The sequence below is a fragment of the Syzygium oleosum genome, unplaced genomic scaffold, assembly GCF_021117445.2.
Source record: "Syzygium oleosum isolate NSW1041296 unplaced genomic scaffold, Sole_v2.1 Sole_v2.28, whole genome shotgun sequence".
Taxonomy (NCBI): Eukaryota; Viridiplantae; Streptophyta; class Magnoliopsida; order Myrtales; family Myrtaceae; genus Syzygium; species Syzygium oleosum.
This window is the reverse complement of record NW_026607512.1, coordinates 217,070-236,969: the sequence shown is the minus strand read 5'-3', so window position 1 is coordinate 236,969 and position 19,900 is coordinate 217,070. Positions and strand designations below refer to the sequence as shown.

General features: G+C 40.6%; 1 protein-coding gene and 1 pseudogene across 2 annotated transcripts; both read right to left on the bottom strand.

Annotated features, from left to right (window-relative positions):
• Positions 1-1,605: 1,605 nt before the first annotated feature.
• On the bottom strand, positions 1,606-11,245 carry LOC115680640 (acyl transferase 5-like; annotated as a pseudogene).
• A 341-nt stretch (positions 11,246-11,586) lies between these two features.
• On the bottom strand, positions 11,587-18,478 carry LOC115680745 (ABC transporter B family member 11-like). Of its 2 annotated transcripts, XM_056303657.1 has the most exons (14): positions 18,331-18,463; positions 17,891-17,929; positions 16,812-17,219; positions 16,628-16,682; positions 16,349-16,524; positions 16,014-16,235; positions 15,603-15,841; positions 14,927-15,452; positions 14,529-14,802; positions 13,529-14,409; positions 13,013-13,279; positions 12,610-12,873; positions 12,221-12,514; positions 11,587-12,128 (listed from the first exon to the last, which is right to left on the bottom strand). In XM_056303657.1, exons 3-14 carry the CDS (start codon positions 17,142-17,144, stop codon positions 11,772-11,774), a joined length of 3,888 nt encoding a protein of 1,295 aa, XP_056159632.1. In that variant the 5' UTR covers positions 17,145-17,219; positions 17,891-17,929; positions 18,331-18,463; the 3' UTR covers positions 11,587-11,771. The 2 variants fall into 2 exon arrangements, with proteins under 2 accessions (XP_056159632.1, XP_030460439.1); XM_030604579.2 differs by lacking the exon at positions 17,891-17,929 and having other exon boundaries at positions 18,331-18,478.
• Positions 18,479-19,900: the final 1,422 nt, after the last annotated feature.

Below are 19,900 nucleotides of genomic sequence, written 5' to 3'. Positions count from 1 at the left end.
ACCAGCTCCGACACCGTTCTCCAGATAAGCCCGAGCATAACAAGACGTAAGCAGCCAAGGGCAGACTGGCACAGAGAGAGAGAGAGAGAGAGAGAGAGAGAGAGAGAGAGAGTGATGAATTATTCCGCCTGAAGCTTCTCAAAAAAGTCAGCTCACAGGTGAGTGCTGTCTTCTGGGATCGCGAGAAATGAATTATTGCAGACACTTGAGTGACTGCTCTGAAGAGTCCCTTTTACTCTCTGTTATCCTGATCTGCAGTTTCTTCCATCAAACTCCTCCTCCATTATATGCACACTCCCAAATTGCTCGACCAACAAGCATTGCATGGCACCCCAAGTCGCTCTCTCTCGTTCAAAGTCTCGCAGCCCAACAGTTCTCTTCAAACCCCACTTACGATTCTTTCCTTTAAATGTTTTGCTATTCTTTTCTCCGTTGTCAACCCCAGTTTTGTTTTTCCATGCATCGCGGTTATTTCGCGAGAAAATCATAATCTGAAAACTTCCGGAACCCAAGAAGATGTCTCTGTTCATCACAACACACGATCTCTCCTTTCTCGGAAAGTTGTTTATCTTGTTTTCTCCGAGGGAGCGATATAACAGTAGCGTTAAATCTACGTTGAACTAGGGTTTATGCTATCTCGTCAACGCATGCATTAAGAACTTTGGCCTCAATACATGCTTTTACATATCATCTGTGACCCTCGTGATGTGAAAAATAAATTTGCTCTTATCTCTTCTTGCACCCCACGTTGAGAAATTTCTAAGAAGGAACGTGATTTTACACGCATCATTTTACCTGGTTGTCTTTTCACAGAATGCAATTTTGGCACTGCACAAGTGATATTTTTTTCCAAGCTATAAATTTTCTCGAGAAACCGACTATAACAATCAACATGGTTTTCATTAACATAATGCTTTTAGCGCCCTAATTAAGTTAATTGAATTTTAAAATAATTTTTTTTAAAATGCTTTGAAAATTGGGGAATTACGCGTTTTAATAAGATTACTTACTTTAAATGATAAATATTTTCCCAAATTCCAATTAATAATAGCTGCAATGCATTGACTAATGAAGAAACTACAAGAAAAAATAATTTCTATTAGTACTCTAGGCGCTGGTGGTGGTGTTGTTTTTTATTTTTTCTGGGAGCGACATTAATTGATTATTGGTAATGAGTCAAGTCAAAGTTCTATTTTCTTATATTTTTATTGCAAGAAGATGCTGTGTCGGCTACGGCCCCCAGCTTTACTTAGCTGAGTACTAAAATTTGACACGAGTGTAGTGTGGTGGAGGATTTTTCCAAATTCCTTATCACTTAAGCAAGATTACGTGTGGATATTTCGTTTTAAAATAGTGTAGTTAATACTGAAGAAGGGGAAACAGACTTAGATAATGCGGACTAAAAAATTGGCAACGGTCAGCATTGAAGAGTTGAATAAAAAGGATCGAAAAGCTGAATTAATGAGGATTTGTATAGCGACATAGTTTTAAGGCATTTATGTTAAATTATCACTACGTTAGATTTTCGACAAACCACAACGATTAAAAAAAATATTAAATTATCGTCACGTTGGATTTCTAACGTCTCAAATTAGAGTTAACATCTCAACTCAGGATCGAAAAGCTGACATTAGGGTCTCCTTTCTTGAACATTTCGAACTCAGAGGGCAGCTTTTCCTTGGCTTCTTGAATGATCTGCACCGCATCAGCGAAAGATGCCTCCTGAAGCAGCTCACTGGAGGTTTTTACTGTGACAGGGAAGAAGCAGTTTCCGTAGAACCCGGCGGGCAATGGAGGGTCTAGGAGTCGACGGGAGTTGGCGAAGAAGACGAGGCACACCTCCGTCCCAGGGTTCAACCCTATCACCCGCGTCTGCGAGCTCCAAAAACTTACAGCCACGGCCTAAAAGGTGGAGCAATTCCGGCCTGTAGATTCGCGAGAGATTTCGCTTGAGCTTGTTGATGTCTTCCAAAGGAATGTCTGTGTTGGCATGCTGTAGTTGGTAATTCAGCACGGAAGGCGGTGGGATTGGCAATTGAGGAGGAGAGACATTTATTGTAATATTCGGGTATTTTTTAAAAAAAAAAAGTCAAAAAGTCAGAAAGTCAAAAGTTGCTATAGTGACTCAGTTTTTCTCATTTAAGCCGAGAGCTTGCTCGGCCAAGACAGAGAGAAAAAGGAGAAGAAAGAAAAAGAGAGAAAGGGAAAGGAAAGGAAGAAGAAGAAAAAGAAAAGGCTCACGTCACCGGAGCCTCGCCAGCTCGGATCAACTTCGTATTACAACGTCCGGTAAGCATTCGCGCCCTTCGTTCATATGATCGGAGAAGTTTTCCGATTTAGGGCTTGAAATTCGGAATTTTGGGAAATTCGAGCGGCGAAGTCCGATTTTTGAGTCGTAGGGCTGCGTATTTTTATAGAATTGATAGTTTAGGGTGCTATGGAGCCGTGGGATTTTACGGAACCTGATTTGGACTTACGGTTTACCGGATATGAATTTTTGAAGTTAGCCGCGCAAGTGAACAGTGCGCGACCAGCAGGCTTTAGGCCGATTTTCGTCGGTTTTTGGCTCGATTTCGGGATGGCCAAGTTGGGGTTATTGTAGTGCTATGAATGGGCTTTCTATTGACTATAAGCCCGCTTGAAACGGGGTTCGGTGGAAAAAGTTATGGCGCAATCAAGTTTCGCGTTGCGGACGATTTGGATAATCGCTTTGGATGAGCAATTTGTGGGCGTGTCTGAGTCGTTTTGGTTAGCTTCTAAGCTTAGTTTAGTCTAGTCGTTAGTGAAATGGTGTTTTATTTGGTGTTGACGTCGATTCTCGTTTAATTGATAGGATTACGAGATCTTCGGTTCGAGTGAGAGCCGTGGTGTGATTTTTGGGGATTCCAGGTGAGTGGTGCTATCTCTTCTTTGAGTTTGTAAACTCATATTTCGAAAGCGATATGAATCGGATATGTTATGAATTAAATAGCATTGTTATTGCATAAAAGCTCGGATCGAGCATTTACTACCTGTTGATTATTTGAAATGGCATGGTAAGGCATTTCTGAAAAAGGCTTATATATCGATTATTGTGAAATGGATTATGAAATGATTTGGGAAAACTATTGTGATTTATGAAATGGATTATGCAAAGGTTTTGGAACCACATTATGATTTATGAAATGATTTGAGAAATGGTTTGAGAAATGGCGGATGAGCCGTGTTACGAGAAAGTTATTTGTTTGGTTTGTGAAATGTATTCTGGATTAGATTTCTGATATTGGATGATGATTGTTTGATGCTCAGTATCGCTGTGAGCCCAATGAAGGGCTTTGGGGGTATGCATACCGAGTTTAGGATATCCTTCTGGGCCGAGCCACCGGCTTTGTAGGTGGAGACCTTGCCAAGGGGGGAATCTTGGTAGCCTTGTCACAAGGCTTTGTGTCGTGACCATGGTTAGATATTGAGCAATAGATTGGTCGATGGAATGGACCATCAACGTGTGATGTTATATGAGATTTATCAATGGAATAGACCATTGATGTGTGATTTTGAGATTAGTCAATGGAATGGACCATTGATGTGGTTTTTATAGAGATTGATCAATGGACTTGACCATTGATAGTTTGAATTGTGATGATGGATTTAAACATGTATTTGGGACTTGTATAAAGCTTTGATGAAATAAAACAACTCGTATTTGATTGATATATATATATATATATTATATCTTTGGTTTGAAGTATGAGTTTCTGGTATGACTTTATGTATTCATGCATAGTGGTTGCTCGATCTACTTAGAAGAGATACGCACTGCTTACTGAGCTGTGGTTGCTCACCCCCCTCTTTTTCCAATCTTTCAGGTTCTTTGTTTAGCAGCCAATAGAACGAGAGCGATGTCATTGGGACTCTTGGGTGGTTTGAGGCTGCGTCCTTTGGGCGAAAGGACGGCCGTGTCATTCCCCATCTTGGTAGGTTTCGGGGTGTGACATTTGTTGGTATCAGAGCTTACGTTATGATTTTTGGGGTATAGAGTCTTTGGGACGTTGTGAGTTTGTGTTAGTTTATAGCGTGTTAGTCTTTTATTGAATACTATGGTGTATGTTTCTTTTGGAATCTAGGTGACCGTCAATTCTGATTTAGAGAAACGTGCTTTGCCTTGTAAGAGATAACAAAGGCAAGCAAGTTGTTACTTTTGATACCAGGAATGTATCTTAAGGTTTTCAATGTGCGGTTTTGGCAAGAAAATAAAGGGGGAGATATTTGGCGAGTCACAACTCAAGATGTGTACTCTTGAATAGGATCGGTTGTCATCGACCATGGATAAGCAAGAATACAAGGAGTTTTAAGTCTCTAGTGCATCAGAAAGTGTAGTGTCAATAGGTGAAGATGGAATTAGTGGTGGTTGAGAAGAAAATCTAGCTAGAGCTAGGGATTGTGGTGGTCAAGGTCAGAGGGAGGAATCTCTTACTATGGAAATTGTTGTAGATGAGGGTGCGTTTAGTAATGGAGATGATATAATAGTCAAGGTTACGGATTCTGAAGTTTTTGTAGATGGCATTTGCAGACCCGTTGATGAAAATTTGAAAGCTGAAGGCAATCATGATGCGTCGGCTGGCAAAAAAAAAAATAAAAAAAATAGGGAGTTGGAGAGAGATGTAAAGTCTTTGTGGGAAGAAATTAAGGGCTTTAATGGGTGCTATAGAGTGTTCTCTCCCTAGTGGAGTAGGCAAGTCTCGACCCTACATGTTCCAGATAAACGGTGAAGGAGTTATAAAACAAGAACGTGCAACTTACGTACAATCAAGTGGGGCACGCTTGGCGGGTTCAGAAAATTATGCACACTTTTTGCAAGAAGAAATTCAAATGAGGAAGAAGTGGAGAAAGATGTAAATGCACGAGTTGAAATATTCATTTTGCAAAAGTTTGTTAGAGATTTGGAAGCAAAGAATTTGTCCCTTTAATTAGAATATGAGAAACATGTTGGAGCCTCCAAATTATCCAATAAGTTGATTAATGAACTGGAGAGTGAAAATCTTGAGCAGCCGGTAAAAAGAGAAATGTTGGTAGATGAAATTCGAAGGTTGAAGACAACATTTTATCAAGTGTTCAGGGCTCATTCAAATTGATGCGGAAGTCGGGTGGGAAGGTGAGATCACAAGACAGCATATACTTTCCCAACTTGACAAATTGCCTCTAGAGCATATTTTGGACGAGGTATGGACAATTAAAGAAATCGCTGACAAAGAATAGGGATGAAGAGCAAAAGTTGCTGGTTGAGATAGGTTATTTTCTTGGTTAAGAAAGGAGAATTTATATTGGAGGTCTTGATATGTGGCGATATTTGGTATGAGAAGAATTGATCTTAGAAGTTATAAGCTTGAATTGACATGTGAGATAGAGATTTACTTATGGTAAATAGGTGCGATCAGCTTGTGAACTTCTGAATAGCAGGTTATGATCTTATTCTAAAAAAAAAAAAAATATTTGTGGAACTAGTGGAGACTGTCAGTTTTAGTTGCGGTTTTCGGTAAAATGATAGCACGAGGCAAGTGCTTCAGTCTTTGAATTAAGAAGAGATAATTTTAAGTGATGATTCTATAAGTTGAGAACTTGAGATCATTGAATTTAATGGAAACTAGATATGTTCCTATCTTAGTGATTTGGGAAGTTGTAAGCATTCAATCGTAAGAGATGATCTCTTAAGTGGTAAAATGCTTAGAATTTATGGGTATTTGGGGAAACAATTGAGATTGAAAATTTGAATAAGTGGATCTTGTCTTGAGAGTGTTAAGAGTTAAGTATCTTATGGTATTAGATTGGAAAATTTTGAAATAGTGTTATCAATAATCTCTTCTTGAGGTGTTAGTAAAGACAGGAAAAGAATTCGAAAGTTTTTGTGCAATAAATAAGAGTTGATTTGCGCGAATCTTCAAGTGGATGATGTGATATTCTTGGACTATGTACGTAATTGAAGTAAATGGAATGTTGAAAGGAGAATAGACAACTTGTGAAAATTCAGGTTGTGATATGTTTTGATTTGATAGATATTCTGTGGATTATATTTCAAGTGTTAGCGAATGATTATCAACTTTATGGTACTAGAGAAAATTGTCGTAACGATATTTTGTTAATTGATGATACTTTGGAGATAGTATAGACTATGTAGGAATTGATAATTTGGAGATAGTTTGGATACTAGTATACTGCGGTAGTATGATATTTTAGGCATGATAAATTGCAAGCAATAATTTTCGGTGGATTGATTTGAGGATAGTAATACAAAATGGGGAGACTAAGCAATAGATGTGAAATTTGGTGATGATTAGTAGAAGTGGACGGAAAAAGGAATTTCAAAATTTTGGTGATGAAAATGGTAAAGTTGGGCTTATGCTTGTAGACAGTTGAAATCACATGGCAGCGAGGTGCTTATGTCTTACTCAAGGCTTGATCTAAACCTAGCGACAAGGTAGTGAAAGGTTCACATGTTGCGCCATTCTTCAACCTCCATCTCTCTCGATCGATTAAATTCTCTTGCTTCTCATGGGTGTTCGACAATGGCCAATGACGTCTCGCCTCTCTGGACAGATCCTATCCAGTCTTCAGTTGGCAATGTTGCAGCACAAAGGAGGTGGTGACAAGTTGCGACTGTGGGGAAAGAAAGAAGAGAATCATTAGTTTGTGCGAAGCGGTTATGCAGGATTGGGGTTAGTGGCAGTGCTAATGGTGATGATGATGGTGAAGGTGATGTCTCCCTTGGCAATGATATGGTGGTCAATGAGGTGCAGTCTCTTTTGGAAGCTCAAACTTCCTCAGTTGTCAAAGAGTTGAAGGCTGCTATTACATACTAGGGAAAAAGTGCAATGCAGAAAAAAAAAAGTGAGCATCAAGTCTTGAAGAAGGAAGTAGCATGGGTGTCATCTAATATAGCCAATGGTTAACACAAAAGGTTAATATATTCGAGTGAGGCATTGCCATGATCATTACGCCTCGTTTTATCAGCCCCATTTAATGTAAGAAAGGAGGTGGCATATGCCCTGGGAAATCTTTTTGTTGGCCCAACAGAAGGGATACAAGGCCCTATCTCACTTAGGAACACTTAATTTCACTTGTGGGTGGTGGATGCCTCTCAGAGTTTATTGATCTAGTAAGGTCTGTTGATATTGAGGTGGCAAGAGTGGGACTTTTTATAGAGCTGGTTTTGAAGGGAATGCCTAATGGTGAAGGGCTGAAGCTTGTAAAGCGAGAAGACAGGATTGAAGCCATGTAGAGGTTCCAATTTCATGAAAATGAGGACTTGCGAAATATGGCAAATGGTTTGGTCGACAAGTACTTCAGGGAGGATTACGAGAATGGTAAATTGGCCAGTTAATTCAAGAATGACCCTAATTATTGGCTTTTGAGCTTGCAATTGTGTACATGAGGCTTGCATGATAAACCTGAAATAGAAAAGAAAGCAAAACTAATTTTTGATCAGAGGCGCAGCGGAAGCGTGGTGGACCTTTGGGATGGGCTGGTAAGCTTAAAAAAAAAGCAGAGGAGTTTATTGAGAATATATATAAAGATCCAATGACAAAATCGGAAAGGGCTTCTTGGGAATTTTTTTTAAGAGGAGAAAACACGCAAATATCCTTATTTGTTTGTTGATTGAGGTAAGTGTAAATTTCGAGGACGAAATTTCTTTTAAGGAGGGATGGATGTAATATTCAGGTATTTAAAAAAAAAAAAGTCAAAAAGTCAAAAAGTCAAAAGTTGCTACAGTGACTCAGTTTTTCTCATTTAAGCCGAGAGCTTGCTCGGCCAAGACAGAGAGAAAAAGGAGAAGAAAGAAAAAGAGAGAAAGGGAAAGGAAAGGAAGAAGAAGAAAAAGGAAAGGCTCACGTCACCGGAGCCTCGCCAGCTCGGATCAACTTCGTATTACAACGTCCGGTAAGCATTCGCGCCCTTCGTTCATCTGATCGGAGAAGTTTTCCGATTTAGGGCTTGAAATTCGGAATTTTGGGAAATTCGAGCGGCGAAGTCCCATTTTTGAGTCGTAGGGCTGCATATTTTTATAGAATTGATAGTTTAGGGTGCTATGGAGCCGTGGGATTTTACGGAACCTGATTTGGACTTACGGTTTACCGGATATGAATTTTTGAAGTTAGCCGCGCAAGTGAACAGTGCGCGACCAGCAGGCTTTAGGCCGATTTTCGTCGGTTTTTGGCTCGATTTCGGGATGGCCAAGTTGGGGTTATTGTAGTGCTATGAATGGGCTTTCTATTGACTATAAGCCCGCTTGAAACGGGGTTCGGTGGAAAAAGTTATGGCGCGATCAAGTTTCGCGTTGCGGACGATTTGGATAATCGCTTTGGATGAGCAATTTGTGGGCGTGTCTGAGTCGTTTTGGTTAGCTTCTAAGCTTAGTTTAGTCTAGTCGTTAGTGAAATGGTGTTTTATTTGGTGTTGACGTCGATTCTCGTTTAATTGATAGGATTACGAGATCTTCGGTTCGAGTGAGAGCCGTGGTGTGATTTTTGGGGATTCCAGGTGAGTGGTGCTATCTCTTCTTTGAGTTTGTAAACTCATATTTCGAAAGCGATATGAATCGGATATGTTATGAATTAAATAGCATTGTTATTGCATAAAAGCTCGGATCGAGCATTTACTACCTGTTGATTATTTGAAATGGCATGGTAAGGCATTTCTGAAAAAGGCTTATATATCGATTATTGTGAAATGGATTATGAAATGATTTGGGAAAACTATTGTGATTTATGAAATGGATTATGCAAAGGTTTTGGAACCACATTATGATTTATGAAATGATTTGAGAAATGGTTTGAGAAATGGCGGATGAGCCGTGTTACGAGAAAGTTATTTGTTTGGTTTGTGAAATGTATTCTGGATTGGATTTCTGATATTGGATGATGATTGTTTGATGCTCAGTATCGCTGTGAGCCCAATGAGGGGCTTTGGGGGTATGCATACCGAGTTTAGGATATCCTTCTGGGCCGAGCCACCGGCTTTGTAGGTGGAGACCTTGCCAAGGGGGGAATCTTGGTAGCCTTGTCACAAGACTTTGTGTCGTGACCATGGTTAGATATTGAGCAATAGATTGGTCGATGGAATGGACCATCGACGTGTGATGTTATATGAGATTTATCAATGGAATAGACCATTGATGTGTGATTTTGAGATTAGTCAATGGAATGGACCATTGATGTGGTTTTTATAGAGATTGATCAATGGACTTGACCATTGATAGTTTGAATTGTGATGATGGATTTAAAATGTATTTGGGACTTGTATAAAGCTTTGATGAAATAAAACAACTCGTATTTGATTGATATATATATATTATATCTTTGGTTTGAAGTATGAGTTTCTGGTATGACTTTATGTATTCATGCATAGTAGTTGCTCGATCTACTTAGAAGAGATACGCACTGCTTACTGAGCTGTGGTTGCTCACCCCCCTCTTTTCCCAATCTTTCAGGTTCTTTGTTTAGCAGCCAATAGAACGAGAGCGATGTCATTGGGACTCTTGGGTGGTTTGAGGCTGCGTCCTTTGGGCGAAAGGACGGCCGTGTCATTCCCCATCTTGGTAGGTTTCGGGGTGTGACATTTATCACTTTTAGATTGCGGGGGTGGGAGTAGGGAAGAAGAGCCCATACCACACCGGTTCAATGGCGGGACGCTCGAGGCCTCTCGCAAACTCTCCTGGTGCATTCAGGAATCGAGCAGCTCCCAGACCTTCACAAATGCCGTGGCAGCCCCATGACGAACCTGCCGCAAGCAAATTGAGTCACTTGAAATCATAGCCTCCGTTTGTTTTGCGAAACATGAACAATTTGAAAAATATTTTTCTAAAAATAATCGATTGTATCGCTTAAAATAATTAGTTAATAAAAAATATTTTCATTATCGACAATAATTTATATCTAAACATTTTCGTGGACGATGAAAATATTTTTCGTTCATTTATTTTTATAAGCGATAGATATAAGCGATCATTATGAGAACATTATTTTTCAAATCATTCATTTTCCGCGAAACCAACAGAGTCATAATTCAATTAGGATGTGTTTATTTCAGGGAAAACTTCATGACAAAAGAAAATGATTTCCCCTTTTCAGGCCGAGGAATTCATTTTATTAACTTGACTGGTCTTCTTCTTCTTCTTCTTTTTTTCAGTTAACCAAATATGTGAAAATCTAGAAAACTAATTTACAGAAAATTCTTTCACTCGAATAACACATACCTTATTGACATTCCCACCTTGGCTTTCACTGTAGGAGGTCTCGAACTAGGTGACACTTTCAATGGGGTTATTACCCATAGCGTGGTGATGTATTTTTCTCGGCATTGTTATTACTCATAATAAACCATAAGTTATCCCACGGGGCGTGCAAAAAAATGTTTCGTCGGAATTTGTCTTGACAACGAAATACCTTTAACCAAAAGTCATTTTTCTATTTTTATTAAGTGGAGACAACTTTTGTGGCAATTCCGATTAGGATCTATCAGAGGAACACAAGGAGACCGATAGATATATTTCAGCGGAATTTAATCAACGTTAAATTACAAAACACTTTGTCGGACTTAAATTGACGACAAAAATCAAAAAGCTACAACTAAAATACGTGCTGGAATTTAATTGACGATGAAATATCTGGACGTGGAAACTACAGTTATGATATAGGAAAATAAAAGATAACTTTGTTTGTGTATTCGAGGCTACAAAGAGTACGATGTGGCTATTTAAAGCCTACAAACAGTTACAAACGAAGGTTACAAACGGTCAACAGTTATTCTCATGTCGACTGCTCGTTGTCGATACCGATGACTTCATCAATCAACTTCAAGGTCCTTGTCGATAACTTTCAGTTGTGTGTCACCGATGACTTCACCAGCGAGTTAGCTATTCTCTTCATGTTACTGATAATTATGTTCATAAGTAGCTAAACTCTGCTTTTACCGACTAAGTTTATCATTTATTAATTAAAACAAAAAATTAATCATTTTTTGGTGTAAACATATTCTTAGTATCAAAAACATTGAACAAATTTCGAATGACAACTTGAAATGGCTGCGATTGACTAGAGCCCAATATCCTGACTTGCATTTGAACCAGTGGTTCTCTCCTTTCAGGGTCTTGAAGCTCGCGGGGAAGAAGCTCTTCATTCTATATCGACATGACATCCTCGAAATAATCGAGAAATTTGAGCGTACAATCCGCCCTAGCCTCAATAATCGCTAGATCTAGCGGCCCTTTCCTCATTTTTTTTTTTAAATTTAGCTTATTTTTAATCTAATCAAAATAAAATTTGGATTAAAAAAATCAGATTTAGACCAAAACGATGTCGTTATAGCATTATGCTTCATGGTCTAGCCACGGAAGTGCCACATAGGAGAGAGAAAATAAAAAAAAAGGTTACGTTAACACTTTCCATTAGTCAAATTAGATGGAGTTAACGAAAATACTTAATCACACCAATTTGATAAATTTTAAGACTTGATTGTATCTTTTAAAAAGGTTAAGACTCAATTGCACCTTCCCTAACAAATTTGAGTACTTTAAATGAATTTATCCCAAAAAAAAAAAAAGAGCCGGTGACAATATATAGCAATGGCATTTGCATTTCTTAGCATCAACTGTTGTAGCTGTAAAATTACGTACGACATATAATTGTATATGAGTTTCAACAAACTTGAGACTGTGTTTCCCGTCTCTTTTGTCAAGCAAAGTGGAAAGAATATACTCCTAAAGAATGAGCTTACATGGGAAGCGAAAGTTACAAAAAGGCTCATACGGTAGAAGCACTAGTGTGTAGGGCAATTAAAGATGCATAGAAACCATCCTTGATGTTGATCAAAGTCTCGTGCTTTCCTTTCTCGACGATGACTCCGTTTTTAACCACCGCGATCACGTCTGCGTTCTTGATCGTGGACAACCTATGCGCCACCACGACTGTGGTTCGGTTCACCATGACTCGGTCTAATGCATCTTGCACCACTTTCTCGGATTCTGCATCCAGCGCACTCGTAGCCTCATCAAGAAGCAGGATTTTGGGACTCTTTACTATAGCTCGAGCGATAGCCACTCGTTGCTTCTGACCACCGGACAACTGGACCCCTCTTTCACCAACCATAGTATCATATCCCTGAGCATCAAATTTGTACAGAGAAATCAGAAAAGCTCATTCGAAAGCAAACGGTTGAGTTAAATACACAAAACAAGCAACGACTGTCAAACCTGTTGCAGTCCACTAATGAACTTGTGAGCATTTGCTAATTCTGATGCGGCTAGTATTTCTTGCTCGGTCGCATCTCCATCCTTTCCATAAGCTATGTTGGCACGAATTGTCTCATTGAATAAAACGGGTTCTTGGCTGACCAGACCCATTTGCTGCCTTAACCACTTGAGTTGCAGCTGCTTAATATCCACTCCGTCGAGTGTAATGTGACCTGAATCAGGATCATAAAAGCGTTGCAGCAACGCTATCACTGTCGATTTTCCACTCCCGCTTTCTCCAACCAAAGCAACAGTCTGAGAGAAAGAATCATGTAATTATCAAACTTTTATTCCTCATGTTCAACAAAACTTTAGTGCTGTTCTTGTAATTCGATGCTCAATTGTTTTACCTTTCCAGAGCGAATGGCCAGACTGAGATCACGAAAAATTTGAATGTCTGGTCTTGAGGGATATTTGAAGCTGACATGGCGAAGCTCAATCTCTCCCTTTACATTGTCTAATTTTGTCCCCGACTCATCGCTTGGGTCTATCCTGGATTTGCGATCTACTATTGCAAAAATAGAAGCAGCAGCCGCTTTGGCTTTGGTGGAATCGGGAGTGAGGGAACTTGATTGTGAAATCCCAGTGGCTGCCATGGTCAGAGCAAAGAAAACCTGCAAAGAAAATGTCTATGAACCGTTAACCGAAACCAGTTCCAACAGCAATCCTCCAGCCAAATAAGGAAAAGGCAATCATGATTCTGCGAAATTCCTAAGGAAAAGCTGTTTAACGTTCAAAGAAAATCCATCCTACCCTGAAGACATCTGAAAACGTTGTTTTGCCGTCCTGAACGAGTCGAGCTCCAGCATAGAAACTTGTTGCATACATACAGAACAGCAGGAAGAAGGACATGCCGAACCCAATTCCGCTAATCAACCCTAGTCGAATCCCTGTCCTCATGGGGCCTTCACATTTCTTCTCGTAAAGCTGCATTATCTTCTCTTCAGCACAGAAAGAAGCAACAGTCCTTATACTTCCGACCGCATCGGTAGCTACTTGGCTTGCTTCCTCGTACATCATCTGCAAACATATAGATTAATATGGTCATGAATAATCGAGATTATTTGCAAGATAATAAAAACCATGGTGGAACCTTTTTATGCCATTGAAGATTACAAGCAATGTGAATCAGAAATTTCGAAGATGGCCTTTCCGTTTTCAACTCTTTGAACCTAGGACTTAAAATTTTGAATTGGGGATTGATAAAGACCTCCCAAGCAATTTAATTTAGTTGGCAGGAAAAGAAAAAAGCACTGTAATAATGCTTACCTTTGCATCTGCACTGAATCCTGTCATGAACTTCACTTGTACAAATCCACTGACACCAATTAGAGGGATTAAGACGAGGATGATCAGCGCCAGTTGCCAACTTGCGACAAAAGCAATGACCAAACCAGCGACGGCCGTCGCAATGTTCTGAACAATCTGAGCTAACGCATCTCCAACTAGGGCTCGCACTGATGCTGCATCTGCTGAGAGCCTTGCCCCAATGGCACCGCTTGAGTGATCAGGTTCATCAAACCAGCCAACCTCCATGTGGACCACCTTTTCGAAACACATTAGTCTGATTCTCTCGATTAACTTACAACCAGCCACGGAGAACAAGTATGTACGAGCCGGATTTGCCACAAATGATCCAATGCCGATGACCAGAAACATCAGTGCCCAAAACTTAGAATCCTTTCTAAGTTCATGTGGTGGTTCAAAGAATGTCTTGATAACACTAGATATAAGTATGCCGAAGACAGGATATATCATGCCACTAAAAACTGCAGCGAGAGTTCCAATTAGCAAGACAGGAACTTCTGGTTTGTTGAGACGAGCTAGCCGGCGTAGGGAGACCTTTGGTGGTTTTTCTGTGCTCCCAGGTGCAGGGGTTTGTGGTCCAGCCACTGTATCATCGGCAACGTTGAGTCCAGTGGGAAGACCAAAGGAGATTGAAAACGAGTGGCGGCTGCTATTTCCCATAGATGATCCCGGACTAATGGACCGTTTGTATGACATCCTTTGATTGGACTGTCTGTTATATTCAGTAATTTCTGACCTGTTTTGGTCATCCGGTGCATGTTCGGATTCTCTGTTCACTTCCTGCAAGCGTATTAGCTGAGAATATGCACCGTCTGGATCTTTGAGCAGTTCAGAGTGTGAACCTGGACAGTGTCAGAGAGGCATAAATTGTCAATGATACACCTGTACATGCTAGGAAATTATAGTTCCTTTCGCTCAATTCACAGTTTCATTGTTCACTTCAAGTTAGATTGCAATTTACCTTTCTCCACCATTTTTCCACGATGAATAACAGCAATCATATCGGCATTCCTAACCGTGCTCAATCGGTGGGCAACAATGACAGTTGTCCGGTTGCCCATAATCCTGTCCAAGGCCTCTTGGACTACCCTCTCAGATTCAGCGTCGAGTGCACTTGTAGCTTCATCCAGGAGCAAAATACGAGGATCTTTAAGAATCGCTCTTGCTATGGCTACTCTTTGCTTCTGCCCACCAGACAGCTGAGTCCCATGTTCACCAACCATAGTGTCCAAGCCCTAAATGTCAAAAGTTAAAAAATCATCAAGTAGTAAGATCGAGAAGGTAAGAAAGAAATTACCATTTGGCCAGAGAAAAGAAGAAAGCTGATTCATCGATCATGGAGTTGCATAATCTTTATACCTGCGGCAACTTGTCTATGAACTTGGCTGCGTTCGCAAGTTCTGCAGCAGCTTTGATCTCTTCAAGCGTGGCGCCTTCCTTTCCATATGCAATATTGTCCTTGATGCTGCACGCGAACAACACGGGCTCCTGGCTGACAAGCCCGATTTTGCTCCTGATCCATTTAAGCTGAAACTCTTTAAGGTTGATCCCATCGATAAGTACTTCACCGGATTGTGGATCGTAGAATCTCTCTATCAGACTGATCACCGTGGACTTCCCACTTCCGCTTTGTCCCACCAAAGCGGCAGTTGTACCACTCGGGATGCTAAGAGAGAACCCGTTGAATATTTGTTCATCGGGCCTGGCTGGGTAACTGAAATAAACATCCCTCAACTCTATATCTCCACGAATGTCGTCTAGTTTCTTTCCCTTGGTATCAAAAGAATCGATCTCCGGCTTCCTGTGGATGGTCTCGAACATCTTATATGCAGCAGCTTGACCAGCAGCAAATGCACTCATGCATGGAGAAGCGTGCCCAAGAGACCTAATGAACATCCGCACCATGCCCGAAAAAAAGAGGAAAAAAAGAAAGAAAATCCTTGATTAGCCTTTCTAAATTTCTCTAGGGTAAATAAGGAATTGAACCAAGAGAACAAAGACCAAAATGAAAAAGTACAGTTTGAGTGCAACTCACATAGAACCAGTCAAGATTGCCATGATCACATTAATCACTGTGCCCCCATTATATCCCCTGTCCACTATCAACTTCGCGCCGCACCATACCGCCAAAGCATAACTGCCAAATATGATGAGCGTGACCGTTCCAAGACCTATTCCTGCCGCCAGGCCTTCGTGCACACCTGATCCATATGCATTCGCAAGGAATTTGCTGTAACTTGCGATTGCTCGCTTCTCTCCGGTAAAGGATGCAACCTGCACCAAAATGGGCTTATAGTGGGACTCTACAGTAAAAGATTAGAGCTATCGCTGAATATGAGTTTTAGAGCAAAACGACATCGAGTCATCTATTTTATTCTTGGAAATGTGTCGATTTAGTTGGCACACATGCGTAATTCTGGTATTCAGCTACGTGGATGCATCATACCGTCCTGATCGAACCAATTGTCTGTTCAACAACATTTGCTGCCTTTGCATACGCACTTTGCCCACGAGATGCCTTCTTTGAGATTATGAGAAACGTAACACCACCCGCAATCACTAGCATAGGAATCGTGGCTAGCATGATGAGGGTCAATAGCCACCCCTTGATAAATGCTATCGCGAAGCCTCCGACAAATGTTGATACGAGCTGTATAAACGTCCCCACCTGCACGAATCTAGCAATCCGTCAAAATCCAGGACGAAAAGTGTATACTGAGTACACCAGACAAAATACACATTCTTTTCACAATTGTTATGCCGGTACAAGGAAAGTATGACCTTTTCACCCATGGCATTCTGGATGAGAACTGTGTCACCCGACATTCTCCCGACAACCTCTCCGGTGTTAGTCTCTTTGTCAAAGAAGGCAATATCTTGTCTCAATATAGTTTGCAAATACAGGCCCCTAATTCTCGCAGCCTGTCGCTCACCGGTGACCATCCAACAAGACACCTCTGACCAAATGAAAGGATGAACGAAGATTAAATTTTCTCATTTTGCTAAGATAAAGAGTTCAACTCCGAACTAAACGTAAATAGAGACTCAAGATGCACTCACGAAGAAACGCCGCTGCACCACACCCAAGCGCCAGGTAGATAAACTTCAGAGCTATCTGAAGATTTCACAAGAAATATAATCAGTTAATTCACAATCTCAACACAAGTACTCCAAAAGAATTTCCTTTCCGAGAAAAGAGTTTCTCTGTAACAATCCACCAAGTCCATATTTTCAAAGCTTTTACCTTGGACACAAGGTCTACAACATCACTGTCAGCCTGGTTCCCGCCGAATGTATTGATCAGCTGTCCAAACAATACAGTCATAAGAGGCATGCAAATGCCATTCGCGACTGCGCCTATCGACCCAACAACCATCAATAGCATATCAGTAGAATCTGCAAATGAGAACAGCTTGTGGAATGGAACCGAGTTCACTTTCTCGTCTCCCTTGCTCTTGTTGGAGTCCTGCTTATTCTCATTCACGGTGGGGCTCTTTGTGCCCACCACCTCGAGGCTCCTCGATGTGGTGGCTTCATCGGTTACTAAATCTTCGGTTGCTCCATCTTCGATGGCCATGCTACCGTACCCGGGACACAGACCTGTTATGCAACTTCTTTATCCTGTATGTATATACAGAATTGTCTGTGGGGACTGCATGAAGTGAGCACCTAGAATCAGCAATTTATAATTCAAGCCAAAGGAGTGAAATTATTGGGCATGCTGTGAAAGAAATAGTTGGACGGTTGAGCACAAATTGATTAACCAAAAACAAACTGTACTGCAGTCAATTTTCTCAAATACATAAGCAACTAAAGACAAAACTACTCTGAACGATTATCCGATAAATATATCACGAGTATCTTCTCGTGGGATTTGAATGGATTAGTTATTAAACAATCAAGATACGAGACATTCTTTCAACCATGAAAGTCAAAATTACAGAGACCAAAGACCGCTGATCTACACCACCCGCCTGGGTGGCGCTGCTGGAGCGCGCACTCTTCCTCTCGCAAAAGGTTGAGTGTTCGAATTCCGGGTGTCGCAGGGTGACTTAACCGGTGCATGTGTGTGGTGGCTAGCACGTGTCGCCCCCAGGGTTTACCTCCCGGCTGTCGGCCGTGCGGGGGTTCCCTGCGTCACCAAAAAAAAAAAAAAAAAAAAAAAAGACCGCTGATCTACAGGACCGTACTTCGAAAAGATTTTTAATCTCATTGGTTGAGCACCCTTAAAAAAAATTAGAATGATGAATCATTAGCTTAATGAGTTTTGAAACTGGTAAATTTAATGTGCGCGCGCGCTTGCCAACGCAAATGGCGACATACCAAACTGAAGGGTGCACAAGAAGCCTCTCAAAGCAGAAGCTGTCAAAAAAAACCCACAGGAAAAATTAGCCAATGGACCACCATTCCTAAGTACCATTCACAAGACACAGAGTGAAGAGAGGTTAATATCATGAACTCATCGGATTTGTGCCAAAACCACCTTTGATCCGAACCAGCACAAAAGAGCAAAATCAACTCTTTTTTTATTATTTTGCTCTACCTCCTGTTTTGCAAGAATCTTTGATTCTGCAAAAGGAGGCGAAAAAATGAATCGTTTGCTCTGCCTCTGCCTCGGGCAGAGTTATGAATCATGCATGATTCACCAACTCCGACACTGTTCTCCCGATAAGCCCCGAGCATAACAAGACGTAAGCAGCCAAAAGCAGACTGGCACAGAGAGAGAGAGAGAGAGAGAGAGAGAGAGAGATGCATTATTCCACCTGAAGCTTCTCAAAAAAGTCAGCTCACGGGTGAGTACTGTCTTCTGGGATCCCGAGAAATATGCAGGCACTTGGGTGACTGCTCTGAAGAGTTCGTTTCACTCTCTGCGATCCTGATCTGCAGTTTCTTCCATCGAAGTCCTCCTCCTGCATTATATGCACACTTCCAAATTGCTTGTCGAACAAGTAGTCAGCTCCCATGTCGCTTTCTCTCTCTCTCGGTCAAAGAATCCGCGGTCCAACATTTCTCGTTATCCCCACTGACTATTCTTTCGTCTTAAATTCCAACGTTTTACTTTTCCTTTCTTGGTCGTCAAGCCCAGTTTTGTTTTCTTGTGCATCGCTGCTGTTTCGCGAGAAAATCCATAATCTGAAAACGTCCGGAAACCAATAAAATATCTCTGTTCAGCATAACACAAGATCTTTCCTTTCTCGGAAAGTTGTCATCTCGTCTTCTTCGAGGCAGCAACACAATAGTCGCGTCTATGATGAAACAGGGTTTACGCTATCTCGTCAACGCATGCCTTGAGAACTTTGACCTCAATACATGCTTTCACAACTAAATTTGCACTTCTCCTCTATTCAATGGTCACCCCTGATGGCTTTTTCCAATAAACGTGGGTCTTTTCCTTTACCCCCACGTGGAGAAACTTCTAAGCAGGAACGCGATTCTAGATGCACCCCCTTTATCTTTTAGGGACATCATTTTGCCTGGTTGTCTTTTCACAAAATGCAATTTTGGCCTTTGCACGAGTGATGTATTTTTTTTTTTCCCAAGCAACAAATTTTCTCGAGAAACCGACTATAACGATTAAGATTTCGTTAACAAGGGTGCCTTTAGGGCCTTAATTAAGTTAATTGAAATCGAAAATAACGTTTTTTTTATATACTATGAGAATTGGGGAATTATACGCTGTAATAAGATTACTTGCTTCGGATGATAAATTTTAAATTCCGAAATTCCAATTAATAACAGCTGCAATGCATTGACAAATGAAGCAGCAGCAAGAGAGAAAATATTCTCTCTTAGTGCTCTAGGGGCTGGTGGCGTTTTTTTTTTTTTTTGCTGGGAGGGATATTAGTTGATTATTGGTAATAAGTCAAGTCAAAGTTCTATTTTCTTATAAATATATTTATTCCCAGAAGATGGTGTGTTGGCTGCGGCCACCAACTTTGCTTAGCATAGCACTAAAATTTGACATGAGTATAGCGTATGACGGAGGATTTTTCAACCTTATCACTTAAGCAAGATTAGGTGTGGATATTTCGTTTTGAATAGTGTAATTAATGTTGAAGAAGGGGAAAGAAACATGGAAAATGCGGACTAAGGAATTGGCAATAGTCAACATTGAAGAGCTGATTAAAAAGGATTGAATAAGTTGAATTAATGGTGGGAAAAGTAAAGGGAAAATTAAGGACACTAGATGGATATTTCGTTTCAAAAAGTATAATTAATGTTGAAGAAGGGAAACAAACATAGACAATGCAGTCTAAGGAATTGGCTACAGTCAACATTAAAGTGTTGATTAAAAAGTATCTAGAAGCTGAATTAATGGTGGTAGAGAATTGA